The sequence below is a fragment of the Micropterus dolomieu genome, linkage group LG18 (assembly GCF_021292245.1).
Source record: "Micropterus dolomieu isolate WLL.071019.BEF.003 ecotype Adirondacks linkage group LG18, ASM2129224v1, whole genome shotgun sequence".
Taxonomy (NCBI): domain Eukaryota; kingdom Metazoa; phylum Chordata; class Actinopteri; order Centrarchiformes; family Centrarchidae; genus Micropterus; species Micropterus dolomieu.
The window spans coordinates 10,997,874-11,014,289 of NC_060167.1; the positions used below are offsets into that span (position 1 = coordinate 10,997,874).

At 39.0% G+C, this 16,416-nt stretch overlaps 1 protein-coding gene and 1 long non-coding RNA gene across 8 annotated transcripts in view; one reads left to right on the top strand and one right to left on the bottom strand.

Moving 5' to 3' along the window:
• Positions 1–9,321, top strand: part of LOC123956356 (plexin-A2-like) — a 60,354-nt gene extending 51,033 nt beyond the window's left edge. The window contains exons 24-31 of the mRNA XM_046028486.1: positions 724–883; positions 1,501–1,604; positions 4,918–5,014; positions 5,504–5,703; positions 5,930–6,099; positions 6,435–6,647; positions 7,624–7,774; positions 8,952–9,321. Coding sequence (XP_045884442.1) covers positions 724–883; positions 1,501–1,604; positions 4,918–5,014; positions 5,504–5,703; positions 5,930–6,099; positions 6,435–6,647; positions 7,624–7,774; positions 8,952–9,047 — 1,191 coding nt within the window. The 3' untranslated portion in view covers positions 9,048–9,321. The remainder of the gene's footprint in view (positions 1–723; positions 884–1,500; positions 1,605–4,917; positions 5,015–5,503; positions 5,704–5,929; positions 6,100–6,434; positions 6,648–7,623; positions 7,775–8,951) is intronic.
• The window catches only part of LOC123956358, an 82,444-nt gene that overhangs the window by 33,694 nt on the left and 32,334 nt on the right, over positions 1–16,416 (bottom strand). For 4 of the 7 annotated variants that reach the window (XR_006821512.1, XR_006821514.1, XR_006821516.1 and 1 more), the window contains exons 5-6: positions 13,369–13,516; positions 4,905–5,021 (exon numbers count right to left, since the gene is read on the bottom strand). This is a non-coding gene — a long non-coding RNA (uncharacterized LOC123956358). Of the gene's footprint in view, positions 1–4,904; positions 5,022–13,358; positions 13,517–16,416 lie in introns of all 7 variants that reach the window. The other 3 variants (XR_006821515.1, XR_006821518.1, XR_006821517.1) reach the window with 3 other exon arrangements.

The window sequence follows — 16,416 nt, forward strand, 5'->3', positions numbered from 1 at the left end:
GAGTTACAGTCAACTGGGGTCTGTGTGGTAGTTAGGCCTTTTTCCCCTAGACCACCCATACTGTAAATGTACTGATTTTAAATTCATCAACAGCTCTGTCTGCACTTTTCTAACAAACAAACTATTGTACTTAAGGTCCCCTAAACTTGATGAACTTCGACAAGACAAGTCTTGCTAGCCTAATTAGTGGAGAAATAATGAAATATAATGGAGATACATGTGTTTTAACGGATAAATATAATTCAAGAATTCAAGAGTCTACAAAATGCTTACTAGTGTTTGCTAATCAGTAAAGACTCTTCTGATATGGCCACCTGTATAACACTACATGCCTCTTTCTTTTACCTTACCTTTAAAATTAAGCTGGCTGGGTTCCACGAGCCCGTCACAATAAGTTCCCCCTCAGGCTTTAGCTCCAATGCAGAGCCAGGCAGCGACAGGATGACACCTCTCTGATATCCATGTCGGAGAGTCTGAGAGTCTGTGTCTCATTACTTGTTTAATGCCCCTGCTAGAGCTGCACAGCCACATCCTGGAGGTGTGAAATTACTTTTCTGGCCAAGATCCTCTCCACCAGGACAGTTTGGTGAGGAGTAGGTAATGAAAGGACTTTCCTAGCAAGTAACACATGTCTCTCTCTCTCTCTGTCTCTCTCTCTCTCGTCTGTTTCTCTTGCTCCCCCCTACCTATTCCTCTCCCTCTCTGTACATCCTGGATCCCTAGACGCTGAGCTGTGTGAACCCAGACAATGAGAACAGCCCAGAAATCCCTGTCAAGGTGCTCAACTGTGACACCATTTCCCAGGTAAAGGAGAAGATCCTGGATGCGGTGTACAAGAACATGCCCTACTCGCAGCGACCACGGGCTGCAGACATGGATCTCGGTGAGGCTGCATTGGGTGCAATCACACTGTGAAAGACTAATTTCCTCATACTAATTGTCTAATTCTTATCTATTCTGAGATGAAACAGAGACTGAAAATTTGCCAAGGCACATAATATTTTGGAATAATGACAGGAGGGAAGAACACACTTCAGAATGGGCATGTCAGTGGAGTTATCACAGATGTTTACTGAAGACGTATAACATCAACAAAAGGTTCAACATCAGATTCTGGAAGACAACCCCTCCCCACACCTGTTTACAGCTCCAACCAGAGCAACACTCACCAACACTGACGTTAAACCTTACTGACAGCTCACCTACACTTAGGCTTACGCCCACAACATGTCATCTAGCACTGAATGACTCGGCACAAATCCAGCTGACACGCATCTTCAAAGGAAGTAAATAAGATACCTTGTAGGTAGCGGCTGATATTGCTTTGAGTTTGTAGTTTTATACCTTAAGGGGCTTTCACAGGTTAGGGATTTGGAGAGGTTCAGTTTCTCCGTCTTGCTTTGGGCAGCTTTAATCCCTGTGATGACACTGTGTCATTTGTGTTCACAATCACTTTAATTGTCAAAATCTATTGACACTATTGATTGTTTTTGCCTTCAGAGTGGCGGCAGGGCAGAACAGCTCGTGTGGTCCTGCAGGATGAGGACATCACCACCAAGATAGAGAGTGACTGGAAGAGACTCAACACACTCATGCACTACCAGGTCTGTTACTAATAAATAATAAAATAATAATTAGTAAAAACACTAGGGCTAAAAAAACATCCTAGAGCCAAAGCTGACATACTAAAATTGCTTGTTTCGTCTAAACACCTGTGCAAAAAGATTTTCAATTTACAAACATATAAAACTCAGTAAAGCAGAAATTACTCACATTTAAGAAGATTGGTACGAGCAAATGTTTGGCATGTTAGTTTGACAAGTGTTTGACAAACGATTAATAAATGATCAAAACAGTTCCAAATGAATCATCTGTCAATCGCCTAATCATTTCAGCTCTAATTAATACTGAGCTTACAAAGCTATTTCAGTCTTACTCCTGCAAACCCTGAATCTTTTTCAACCTTCTTTAAAAGCTGCAATTATCCAGTTGCTCAAGGGCATCACAGCAGAAATTGTTGATGAAGGACAGAGCATTACTCATTCATATTCACATCACTCATCTCACCCCTGCCAATTTTTTTCAACCTCCCGGTCACAAGCACACTTAGTCAACCGAACATGCCTGTGTCTTTTACAACATCTTTTTTTCAGCTCATAAATACAACTACACAGGTCACTAAACTCGGATGAGTCATCCTGTTCCTTTGTCAGTCAAATGTCTGAATATCGCTGTACCACTCACATACAGCATATATTTCAGTGCTTCATACATTTGTTTAAACAAAGAGAGAAATAAAGACAAAGGAAATCTGAAATCTTCTGCACTAAAAGCGTGTTTTGATCAGGTTTTGACAATAGAGGCATGGAGATAAACAACTCCGCTCTTTCATTCTTAATCGCTCTGCCAGGTGTAGAAATGTTTGTTCTGTTGCAAAGCTGGATTTGTATTAGCAGTGAACGACAGTAGCCGGCTCCCGTCTGAGAGCCGATTTGATATTTATTGCTTGTAACAAATAAGAATGTAACTTAGGCAGTGATCAAAAGAACTGGTACTAAATGAAGAGCCTTCTGGGAGCTGAAAGAGCCGGCTCTCGGAAAAGGAACACAGCCATAAGATCAGGCTCCATTCAAAGAGCTGTAATTCCCATCACTACTACAGATGACCTCGCCAAAATGACAAAATGAAGAATTGACACTGCTCTGCTTGTAGCCATTCTAACTTCAAAATATTCAGCAGCCAGTATACTCTATTCATTTAAAAACCTATTTCACTATGAACTTGATTTACTTGTGGGTGAGTTTTAGGTCTTTTGCATTTAATTTGCAAAAATACTTCATACACTAGGCCAGATTCCGTGTATGTTTGTTCTTTGATTATTTCATTTCAAAACCGAATCATAAAAAACAAAAAAACAAGTTGTTTTTTGGTTTTTCCATTTCAAAACAAAAAAATATTGATTTTGATATTTAATGTGTTTGATTTGTGTGTTACACTTGACAAACCTGCAGTAGATACACTTGGGCGAGGGCAGTGCCTGATAAAATGTAATTAATATGAGCTTGAATGTCAACATAGGTGGATTTTCAGTTAGAAAAACAGGAGGCTCACCGTTCAGTTTGTAACTCACTAGCAACTGGGAGAGGAACAGGAACACCTCAGAAGTTGCCTAAGAATCCTCCGGTTTTCAAGATTTCTTCAGTATCAAATTAATTCAGTCATAGTTGTCAGTACATCCAATGGTACACAGCAAACATGAACTGTTCATCAGTTAAATCGGCGAGCTGTATATTAAGGAATCATACACGGATTATAGGTTCATGTAATTTTCGTTCAGCCTCTCTATACTGTTTTCTTCATGAGAATTTAGAAAGTTGCACACTGCTGAGAGCATTCCGCTGCAGTAACATATGGATTAGGCTATGCGTAAAATCAGGAGCATCGGACTTCATCACTGGCAACACAACCCATAGAAGGGGTGCTGGACCGTACAGGGCGAGGGAGAGGAGGTCGCGCGGGAGCGACCTGGTGCACTGCGGAGGGTTGGTGATCATTCCCTCTGGCTGGATGATCACAGCTGTTGGAACAACAGGGGCATTTGTACAGCAGCCAGTCAGTTTGAAAACCAGTAGGGATACAACATCGGTCAAAAATAGAACAAAATGCACCTGCTTTGTTTTTCCAGATGTTTGTTTTTTTGTTTTCTTTTTATCTGTTTTTCAATTTTGGTTTCAAAACAGAAAAAACAAAATTATATGAAATAATCAAAGAACAAACCATACACAAATTGACCAGGCGTTTTGGAAAAGTGGCAACTTTAGCTATGAGCAATTCCTGTTTGCAATGTACCCATGAACATACAGACAACTATCACTGGATTCAGTTGACACTGAAGAAAACTCAAAAACATGATGATTCTCTGGCAGGTTCTGGAGCTAGAAGGTGCTATCTATTTTTTTAACAGCATGACTTCTAAGTGGATTTATGGCATTCGCAACGGATATTGGAGATAATACATGTTATTCTCAGGCAGTTAGTTACACTGGATCTAAAAATGTGTGCATCATGTCTGAGTTATGACTAGGAGAAGGAGTACAATTAAGCAGGCCAAATCAACTTTTTAGAACACCACCATACATTTGTCCCTCTCACCTCATGCAGTATCTTGACCTTACGATGCTCTCTTCTCACCCCCCTTCCACTCTTACTGCCTCACAGTTCAAAAACCTTTGCATTTGACTAACATCTCACCAGCTTCTTTCCCACAGCAAGGCAAAGCTGAGTGTTATTATTTATTATTAAAAGGTTTAATCTGAGTTCAGTTCATTTAGTTATACTGAAGTTGTCTCTGTTAGAAACAGATAATCATGAAAAATAAGGGCTGCCATACACCAAATACATAGAAATAAATGCAATTAATTTTGAGCTCCATATTAGTGTGGTAAAACCTAGTTTTGATTCCTTCACCCAAGTGAATTATATTGCCATGCAAAGGACTTCCCCTTTTCTCACTGATGAAAAGTTCAGCTTTTAAATTTGATGTTTAGTTCAGTGAAGTGTATCTGCACTTTAAGTTTGAGGAATTCCATCGATATACTGTAGATATCAATATGGATAGATTTGGTCCTATTTGGTAGTTGAAGCTGTTGTGATCAGTGTGTGCTGTCTGTATTTCTATCTAGCTGATGATGATAGAAGATGTCTACTGTTGATCTTTAAGGGATATTTTACTGAAAGGCCATTATATGTTATTGTAAGTTTTGTGACTTGACTGCCCAAGGAAGAATTTCAAAACATCGGAATCATTATTTTGCAAATCCCTGGAATTTCTTTAATTCCAACCATGATTACTTTTGATCAACAGCTGCAAGCCACAAATTCATAAAAATAACTGTCAGCTTTACCTTTGTCTTCCAGGTGTCTGAGCGCTGTGTGGTGGCCTTGGTGTCCAAACAGATGTCCTCTTTCAACATTCCTTCCTCAGCCAGCTTCCCACGGAGTATCAGCAGATATGGTCAGTTCTGTTTAAGAAATACAAATACTTAACATTCATTGAACTTACAGCTGTGTTAGACCATCTGTTCGTGTCGTTACCATGATCTGTGAACGTTACAAAAACACGACACATGTAATAGCAAACAGGATGACAGAAAAAACAAAATAAAACAAAAAACAATGAGAGACAGAAAGTGTGGACCAGAGCCCAGATAGAAAAAGTGCTTTCAGTGAATGAGTGCACGTCTGTGTCATCACTATGACAACCAATACAAAAAGGACAGCAAGTTATTATACAGTCTAAACACACACATCCAACCTGCTCACTTGCAGATTACAAAGAGGGCTGTCTGTCTAAAATTCAGATCTGAGAAACAAATGTGACTTTCCTTCCATTTGAGCAAGTCCTTGTCTGACAAACATCAGACGAGATATTTTCTATTTACAAACTGCATCAAGAGCATTTTGGCATACATATCTTCTTTATATCCGACATTTGCCCATCTAGGTGTGGACGTACCCTTCCGCTCCACACCCACCAGCCCGGACAGCCCCCACTCCCGTGTGCCCATGCTGACCGCTGACCTGGAGAGTGGGGTCAAAGTTTGGCACTTAGTCAAGAATCACGACCATGGAGACCAGAAAGAAGGCGAGCGTGGCAGCAAGATGGTTTCTGAGATCTACCTGACGAGGCTACTAGCAACAAAGGTATGCTATATTATTACAATTATTATTGTCAGGGTAACAATATGTTGGACTTACATTTATTTGTTTAATGTAACATCTGCAACCAACTGAGTTGAAATAAATGCTGCAAAGTTCTTAAAGATGTTAGATTTAAGAATAATTTTGGACACATTTGTTTTCTTTAGCTCAACCTTTCATGTAGTCATGAAACACTACAAGTCTTAACTCTATGCATTGTTTCCTATAGGGCACACTGCAGAAGTTTGTGGATGACCTGTTTGAGACCCTGTTCAGCACTGTGTGTAGGGGCACTGCCCTGCCTCTGGCAATCAAATACATGTTTGACTTCCTGGACGAGCAGGCTGACAGGCACGGCATCCATGACATGGACGTTCGCCACACCTGGAAGAGCAACTGGTGAGAAAGAGAGGGAGCCTGACCTTGACTGTGCCAGGGTGCACCCATATCTCATTTTATCTTATTCTCTTGTGTGTTTTGTGTTTGTTCTTTTATACTTTCAGTTGTTGCTGCTCTTTACAGAACTTAGCTATTATTTTCTTGCACAATCTGTAACTCAAGTGTTTGCTAAGCTCCATCTACATCTTGTTCTCATTACTAAAGTGAATTTGAAAAGTCAGTACAGGATTGGTCAAGAAAAAACAAACAAAAAAGAACATTGTCCACATATTAAGTAAACTTCAAATACAAATTCTTTCTGTCTCTCTTTCTCTTTACTCATTTGATATCTGCAGCCTGCCCCTGCGCTTCTGGGTTAATGTGATCAAGAATCCCCAGTTTGTGTTTGACATCCACAAAAGCAGCATCACGGACGCCTGTCTGTCTGTGGTGGCACAAACCTTTATGGACTCTTGCTCAACTTCTGAACACCGTCTGGGCAAAGACTCACCCTCCACCAAACTACTCTATGCCAAGGACATACCGCATTACAAAAGCTGGGTAGAAAGGTGTGTATGTGTGCGTGTGTGTGTAGACCCCTCACAAGTAAAGGAAGATATTGAAATCCCCCAAACTGAGGACTCATCACTTCTTCAAGGGGTCAGTGAAGAATCAGGGCCTGTGTTTTAGGTGAAAGTTTGAATTGGTATTTGTTTTAGTTTAGGTTAGGTTTACATAGGATAAGGTTTGTTATGTTAAAGGTTATTGTTAGTGCTGGCTTAAGGTTTGGATTTAGTAGTAAGGTGAGGCTTATTACTGGATATTGAGCTGCACAATTCTGGATAAAATGAGAATCATGATTTCAGAATTGTCTTTTAATAGCTCCATCACATTGTATTTTTTGTTAGTAACTATTCATGGTTTTATTATACAATTCTGCAAATATGTCTGAACAGTGGTTGATTGATTTATTCCCTCTCACATCCCATCATCTGAGAGGTTTTCTTAATTTTGACATATTTTGGTCTTGTTCGTCTGAAGTTTTATCTTTTACCATGTTACTTTTTCCGTATCTCTCACACATTTCTCATATGTGCTGCTGTGAAGTCTCGTCCTTTGTTGGGGACAAATTATGAGCGCTTGGTTTGGTGAAACAGATCTCCCTGCTACTGCAATTATGGCAGATTTCTCATGTATAAATACGATTGCATTTGAGTTATGAATGCAAATCGTGAAGCAATTAATCATGCAGCCCTAATACGGTTGGGAGTGACAGAATTAATATGTAGTCAAGTGAAAGTTTTCTGACATATAGTTATACGAGGCTGTGTGTTTGTTTACAGCAATGTTGTGTTGAGGTTTGAAGTCACCGCGACTAAATGACTGAACCTGTGAGTGAATGTCCTTATTTTCCTGCCAAAACACCTCCGATTTACTGATGCCTGTAACATTGGATATACTGAATCCAAGTGAGGAGAAAAGCTCTGGTATGCATGACTGTGCCCTTGACTCTGACACTGAGTGTGTGTGTGTGTCTCCTCTCAGGTACTACGCTGACATCAACCGCCTGCCTGCCATCAGTGATCAGGATATGAATGCCTATCTGGCTGAACAGGCCCGCCTTCACTCCAGTGAGTTCAACATGCTCAGTGCCCTCCATGAGATCTACGCTTATGTCAGCAAGTACAGCCAAGAGGTGAGGCCAGTCAACACACTGTAACATATAAATGTGCTGTAGAGATCTTGCTGGTGTTGTTAATTGATATTAAAGTAGCTATATTCAATCTTTTTACATAAACAAAGGATAAAGAGAACTATAAGACACTGTAAAAGTAGTTTTTTTAAGCTTTTTATTGAAAACAGCTGTGTGCTGATAGCTCTGTTTAGCTCTGACAAAACCTCTATATGCTACCTGTCCAGCACCTAACAGAAGACTGACAAAGTTAGCGGCTATCTGGTGAACATAGTGGAGCTTTTAGCCACTAAAGAACCAGATAATTCCCTCAGGAGTTGGTGAAGGCTGAGCTAAAAGCAGAGTGACTATTCAACTTAAAATAATTGTGTGGCCACAAACACAATTCTTAATGAATGCCATTGTTGCCCTGTGTCAGTCAATTATTGTAGGTTTAAAGAAAGGTAACACCAGGATAAATAGCAGTGTTTTGCTGCCCTCTGGTTGGCATTTTCAGGCTGCAGCATCACTGCTGGGTGTGGTTGGGTGTGGTCAGAAGTGTGCTCTGATGCACCTGTAACCCACCCAACAGTGAGTCTTGAAATACACCTGCACATCACACTGCAGCAAGGTGAGAAATTAAACCACTGTAGGTCAGCATAAAAAAAAAGGATTTCAGGGGGTGTTAACTTTCTCTTTAAAGGCTTATGGTTTCGGCTGAAATTAATTGTTATTTTAGTTGTTAAATGATATGTTATTGATTTTAAATTAAAATGGTACAAAAGGCCTTTTCCCAGAGGCTGGGAATGTCAGCCAACAGTCCAAAAGCCAAAGATATTTATTTACAAAGATATAAAACTGAGAAAAGCAGTAAATCTTTGCACTTATACTGCATAAGAGTTTTTTTGTTAATGTTTATACATATACACTGCATTCTTATTAATCAAATCAGTGGTGATTAACTCAAATTAACTTGCAAAAAAAATTCAGAAACTTAACTTTAATCAGATGTAGTAAAATGTACAAAATATTTAATCATCAAAACAGAGTGGACGCTGTTGGTGTTATAGATCTGTTGTGTTATTTGCTTCATAATGTGTATGTGCTTATTGGTATCTTTCCCATAGCTGACCAACGATATGCCTTCATGTACTTTGTTTCACAGATTGTACCCATGTGTGTTTCTCTGTGTGTGTTATAGATTATTGAGGCACTGGAGCAGGATGAACAGGCCCAGAAGCAGAAATTGGCATATAAAGTGGAGCAGATCATCTCAGCCCTGTCTACAGAGAGCTGAAACACACACACACAGTACGCACCAAAACATACTATTACAGACCCATCGGAACACACACATTATTAGGTGAAATCGCACACACACACACACACACACACACACACACACACACCAGATTTAATGGACCTACAGTATTAACAAGCTGATAATACATACACAAAGAGATACATACACATGCAAATGTACATACATATAAACCACTGCACACATCAAACAGCAGATCGTCCCAAAGCATGACTTTTGAATCCAATGTCATCATTTTTTTAGAAGAAACTCCAACAGGCAAACATCCAACTTTTAAACAGCTCCTATAGAGAGAGAGGGGGGGGGGGAAGAGGATTTGGGCCAGTTGCTGAATTTGCAGCCAATTCTTTTCCGCTGGGTAATGGTTTGTCTTTGTAGTGGGTGCTTATACTAAATGTGTGTGTGGCATGGCTGGAGCTCTGAAGAGAACAGCACTTAATAAAGAATGACTCAACTTGAAAAGTCACTGGAGGAGCTCAACAAAGACAGGAGCCAATTTAATGGCCAGCACATGTGGTGAGACAAGATTCAAAGTGCTTTTAATATGTCAAAGACGAAGGACACTTATTCACATTACACAACATTGGCTTGGAGTGACATTGCCATTTAGAGCCATCCGGAGCAGAGATGTGTAACTTTGTGTTGTTACGCCCTTTCCTACTGCCTTGTGAAGGCATAAAAAAGAGAACACTAAAGACTCTAGCATCATTACTTTTCATTTCCACACTTGAAACTCCCTGTCATATGGTTTTTTTTGTAGTTGTAGTTTTGTAGTGTGTTTCTGCTAGGGATTGAACAGCTTACCGAAAATGTGTCATTGACAAGGTGAAGGTCCAGCTCTTTAATAATACAACACTGAGAAGGCATTACCTTAAAATGCGAAATATATGTAGAGATATTTCCAGACCCAATCCCTGGCTTGTGTGCCAAATATTATGTCTCATGTTTCATTCATGTTAAATGCTCCTGTAGAAGCTATTAATAATACATGCCATTGTATGGAAAAGATCCCATTTGAGATAGGAAATTTTGTACAGTGATGATCTATAGACCACCAATTCAACCATTCAAAGATAAGTGGGACCAAACTGAACTGTTGCAGAAAGCATGATTAATGATGCTGTAAGTCTGATCGTGGATCAGATTTGCCTAACCTTGGCCAACAGCGTGTCTCCCCCACCCTCCCTGTCTCATCAGTCATTGTTTACATTCGATACTTGAAATGCACAGAGTGTATGAGATATTAAGAACACCTGCTGCTCCTGTAAAGTAATCTGGTCAGATTAAGTTAGATGAAGGCTTTGATGCCTTATTGATTTCCCAATAAATCCACTTTGAACATAACCTGGAAATTAAAACTTTGGAAAAAGGCAGGAGAAGGATTTCCAACCCTTGAGACAGTTGACCTGTGAGTCTGTAGCGCAGGATATAGGCTAAAGAAGGTGTTCTTAATATTTTGTACACAGAGTGGATATATGATTAATGATATGTGCTTCAATCCTTGTAATGTTTATTCATTAAACATCTGTTTGTTGTTTCACAGCGCTATCTTGGCTTTACATCCTGACTGTTTCCATGTTTCAGCGTATAATTCACTAGTTATAATTTTGCATTCAAATGTACATTGTACCTGAGTGTTTGTTATCTCCTTGCTGCTGTACTTATAGAGTGCCATATCTAAACTTTCAAATGATTATCATGATAAAAAATTCAGTCTGAGGCATCGCATTCATTCAGGGTTTAAGTTTTGATTGTTTGTATTCCACCCATTGCAATGATGAAAGATGAACTTTCTGTGTTACAACAGTCACCAAGATTGTCTATCAGTATCATTCTGCAGCGCTGCCTTTTTTTTTCTTTTTTTTTTACCATTTCAGTATCAGTGGGGTTAATGTACTCCCCCACAGGACCTTGATTCATGCTAATCTAGAAGAAGAAGATAAAATAAGATAAATAATAAATACATTTCCTGTTAAGTGTTGAAATATGACAGACCTCATCTGTTTCATGTGTGGTTTGATGATAATTTATAAATGTGTTGTGCAATAAACTGTCAGATGTTTAAACTGTAATGTTTTTTAAACTATATATTATTGTATAAATATTGTACATAAAAAACACTCCTATTTTGCAAGCAAAAGTTCACTTTGTACTGTTGTAATACATTAAATGCGCAGCTGATGAAAATGATTTCTGCCTGGTTTCTTTCATAGTGATGCTACATTTTGAAAAATCATGCTGAACAATATTTCTCCATATTTATAAGCATTAAATTCTAAACCCTGGTTGAAAAAAAATGTGTCCTAAAAACGCATTCATGTTCACCTGGAAAGTAATTTATTATTTCTGACTGTTCACCATTGACTTATAATACTGCATTATATGAAACACAGCTGATTGTCGAAAGAATCATAATGTGAGTTATAATTCATGGCCAGTGGTTTTCTATGTTTTCTTATTTTCCAGACCAAACGTCTGCTGCTGTTAGAGGTGAGGTCATTTTCAAGCCAATGTGAACTCTGCCCCACATAACTGGATAATCTATTCTTATTATGTTAGTGGACCACTAGCATGCTAATTTGATAGTTAAACCATTAGTTGGTTTTCGTGGGGGGGCTCTAAATGTCAGAGATCAACCAACCTCCACTGACATCTTCAAACGAAAATATATTGGGGGGGGGTGGAATACAAGTCGTGTTCCAGCTTTGTATCTAACAAAATAGTGACCCCACACTTACAACATAACCGACACTCCATCATTCATGAAACATTTTAGTACCATAAACCGTTTTCATAAATACCGTAAAACTTTGAATAATAGCCCAGGCTTTTATTTGCTAAAATCACTAAACAGAACCTTCCTTTATTTGGGACAGGCGTCCATATTGGACAGGCCTTTAATTCTGAAAAGCTGTTTTGATTCTTTTGATGGGTGGACCCTTACAGATAGGATATTAAATAATCAAGGAACGGACACATTCGGACTTAACGAGCGCTTCAAAGTTAAGGTGAGTCAGAACTTTTTTTCCCTTTTCCTCTCTTGTAGCCATGCAGGTTACACTGGTAAATCTAGAAGAATGAGACTTTGGGTTTTGTTGTTTCCGTTAAATGAACTTGGTGGTATTGTGGAGAATCTAACCGATCTAACGATGTTCAGCATGTCCATATTGACAAACTGATCATACGTTTAAACATTAATATTTGTATTAACGATCTGAGCAGCTTAGACGCAGCTAAAGCGGGCGATCCCGCGGGGTTTAAGAGGTTTTATACATCCAAAGAACTTCTATAAAAACCAGACCAATCGTTTAATTAAGGCAGGTGTTTATTTGTCAAAATGTGTACCCACACCAGGCCAGTAAAGGAGGGTGGCGGCTATTTGGGACTCAGCTATTAATTGAAGTTTTACGATACATTATTAACCATTATTTTACTATAGTAAATGGAGAAACTTCAGACACTATTTTTTATTTTCAAAATTTTAAATTTCTGATAATTACACCCCCGCAACCCGACCCCAGGTAAGTGGATGAAGATGGATGGATGGGATGGATAATAATTAGACACATTTCACATCTGGCAGAAATTTAGCCATGTGTTACCAGGTTGGGTTTACATGTCAGTCTGCTGGATTGCTTTACAGTGCTGCACAGGAAGAGAGCGCTGTATTTCCAGAACAAGCAGCTAAAGCATTTTTAATTCTGGAGTCAGAAAAAGAAACGTGTCCAGCTTCTTTATCATCCTCAAAAAAATAAATGTGCAAATAGAGGTACAAGGAAATGGCTTCAATGTCTCGTTTACAGTATGTCAGTATGTAACAGGGTTTGTAGGAAATATGGTTCTTAATTTTGGCAAAGGCAGCCAATAATTTTAACTATGTTGTCAAGTGTTTATTTCAATCATACTAAGGAAATCTGATGTTTACAAATGCAGCATATAACCATATTACCATTAAAACATGCCTTGTCAGGCAAGAGTAGCAAATTTGATATCAAAGAGGAGCTGAGCTTGTAAAACAACATCCTGGGGAAATTTTACAAAATCCCTTTGAAATTGATATTAAAATAAACACTATTTGATGAACAGCCTCTCGTAATGAAGAACAGCTTGCCGTCATATTGTGACAGTATTTGGTATGACATGTGAGGAACATATAGAGGCTCCTGTGCACTTGCCATAAGGAGCCAGAATTCATTATTCATGTTTAACCCTCGGGGCTCTGGGCAAGCAGAGCAGAGTGGGGAAGAGGGGGAGGAGAAGGAGGGTTGTATGAACACCCAGGCTTACCAACTCATACCTGTCAGATCCAGGTGGGGGTGTCATCAGCGTATCGAAGGATCCTCTGTACACCTGCCAGGCTCTAACCTCTCGTCTTTCCTCTCTTCTCTCTTTGCTTGTCAGAGTGCCTATACTCAGCAGCCACCTATTCCCCCTCACTTACTTCTCTCTCTCACACACACACACACACACACACACACAGACAGACAGACACGTGCGCGCACACACACACACACACACACACACACACACACACACACACGCAGAGGGGAATCATTAGGACTCAAACCTCCTCTACTGACAGCTGAGCAAGCCGCAGGATAGCTTCTTGATAGACTGTGTGGTTGGATGGCACCAGACAGGTTTATAGAGCTTCTACAGCCTTTAGAAACCCATTATTCTTCTATCAATCCCTGACATTTGTCATAATATCTCATTCTGTTTTGATCCATGATTGACGCAACTACATTATGTATGACGCAAAGTAAAACAACAGTGCAATGCTTAATTTCTGTGAAATCACTGCTTGTACACAGCCAGGTACAACAGATCCTGAGCTTCTCCTGATGCACAGAATATTTGATTCAAGGGAAAATGGACCTTACACACAGACTGCAGATCTTGAAGAATAATTCAAACTGCGGTCCTAACTGTGGAATGAATGCTGAATGGAAAAGGCCTTGGACATGCACTACGCACCTTGAACAACCCAGCAGAGCAGCTTATGTTAATAGTCAATGGACAAGGCTCTGCTTCAAAGTCCTGAAGCTCAGAGTGGGATGTTGCATCAGCTGAGTGATGACATCATTACATGCATTAAAAAAATATAAAACATTTCTATGCATATAATACATCTGTATCTACACAGACTCAGTGGACAAAATAACAGGAACACACCACAATACACTGGTGCTGAAACATCTGATCAAACTTTTGATAGAAAACTTTAAAGCAAACAAAGTAATTTAATGAACTAAAAGTAACAATGCCACTGCCTTTCTCCAATTTATATCTTTGCAAATTGAATATGTTTTTTGATTTTATCAAATTTATTGTTTTAGTTTTTCAAGCAAAAATGCCAAAGATTCACTAGTTTCATCCTCTCAAATGTAAGGATTTGATGTATTTCTTTTTAATACACTATGTATTATATACATAGTGGTTTCTGAACTCATTACTACACATAAACACAATCCCAGGTTTCTGTTTAAGACTGTGGATCAGCTGGTAAACCCAACCCCTCCTTGTGCCTCAGCTGTCAATCAGAGCCTCTATTACCCCCACTGCCTCTTACTCAGAGGTCCCTCACCAGCAACAAGAGAGTTTTAACCAGTTTTATCCCATCGACTTGTCTGAGCTTTTAAAAACAGTATCACAAATGAGAGTGTCCTCCAGCCCACTTGATGTAATACCTACAAAATTTTTACTGAAAGTAATGGATTCTGTCGGGCCCCATTTGATCTCTGTTTTTAACAGCTCCCTATCTACTGTTTGTATCCCTGATTATTTTAAAACGGCTTGCGTGAACCCACTTTTAAAGAAACCTGGTTTAGATCCCTCCCTCCACAAAATTTTAGACCAATTTCAAAACTGCCTTTTATTGCACAGATTTTAGAAAGAATTGTGTCCAAACAATTGCTCACTTTACTGGAAAATAACAAATTATTTGAAAAGTTTCAATCTGGTTTCAGGAAGTACCACAGCACTGAGACTGCCCTGCTTAAAGTCACCAATGACCTTTTAATGTCTGCTGATGAAGGTATGTGCTCAGTCCTGGTACTCCTGGACCTTAGCGCTGCTTTTGACACCATTGATCACAACATCATTATAGACAGACTGAGGCACTGGGTGGGGATCTCTGGTACTGCCTTAGAATGGTTTTCATCCTACCTGTCAAATAGGAAGTTTTGCGCGTCTGTAAACAACTATGTCTCTTCGTTCTGTCTAGTTAAATATGGTGTGCCCCAGGGGTCGGTCTTAGGACCCATTTTGTTTTCCTTGTATCTGCTTCCCCCTGGACATATTATCCATAAACATGGCATTTCTTTTCATATTTATGCTGATGACACACAAATGTACTTGTCCGTTAGATCCACAGACCCTGGAATGCTGAGTTCACTTAACAACTGCCTTTGTGAAGTTAAAAAATGGATGTCAAATAATTTCCTCCGGCTGAACTCCGACAAAACAGAAATCCTGGTCATTGGTTCCCTAGTAAATCACATTAAGCCTGTTGCAAAGAACCTTGGTGTTTGGTTTGATATTAATTTAAATTTTGAGCAGCACACCACAAAGCTTGTTCAATCATGTTTTTATCAACTTAGAAATATAGCAAAAATTCGATCTATGTTAACTTTTAAGGACACAGAGACCATTTTACACGCCTTCATCTTATCACGCCTGGATTATTGCAACAGCCTTTTCACCTGTTTAACCCAAAAATCTATTGATCGACTCCAGACTGTCCAGAACTCAGCTGCCAGGCTGTTAACCAGAACAAAGAAATATGACCACATTACTCCTATTTTAGCTTCATTACACTGGCTCCCAGTATGTTTTAGAATTGACTTTAAAATTTTATTGATCACTTTTAAAGCTCTTCATGGCCTCTCGCCTTGTTATATTTCTGACCTTTTAGTCCCATACACAACAGCATGAAATAAAAAATGAAATAAACATTTGAAATATATCAGTCTGTGTGTAATGAATGAATATAATATCCAAGTTTCACTTTTTGAATGGAATTACTGAAATAAATCAACTTTTTGATGACATTCTAATTATATGACCAGCACCTGTACACTTGTTATAGCACTATAGCACAACTTGTTTTTGAAAAGTGCTCTACAAATAACGATTATTATTATTATTATTATTATTATTATTATTATATATGTATGGGTTTTGGACTGCTGGTTGAAGAAAACAACATCCACTGCCTCTCTCTAAATTGAATATGTTCAGATTTTGGATGGTTTGTTGGACAAAATAATTAATTTAAGACATCACTTGTTTGTTATTTTTCATGAAATGAAAACAATCATTAGTAACAGTCTTTAAATGCAGT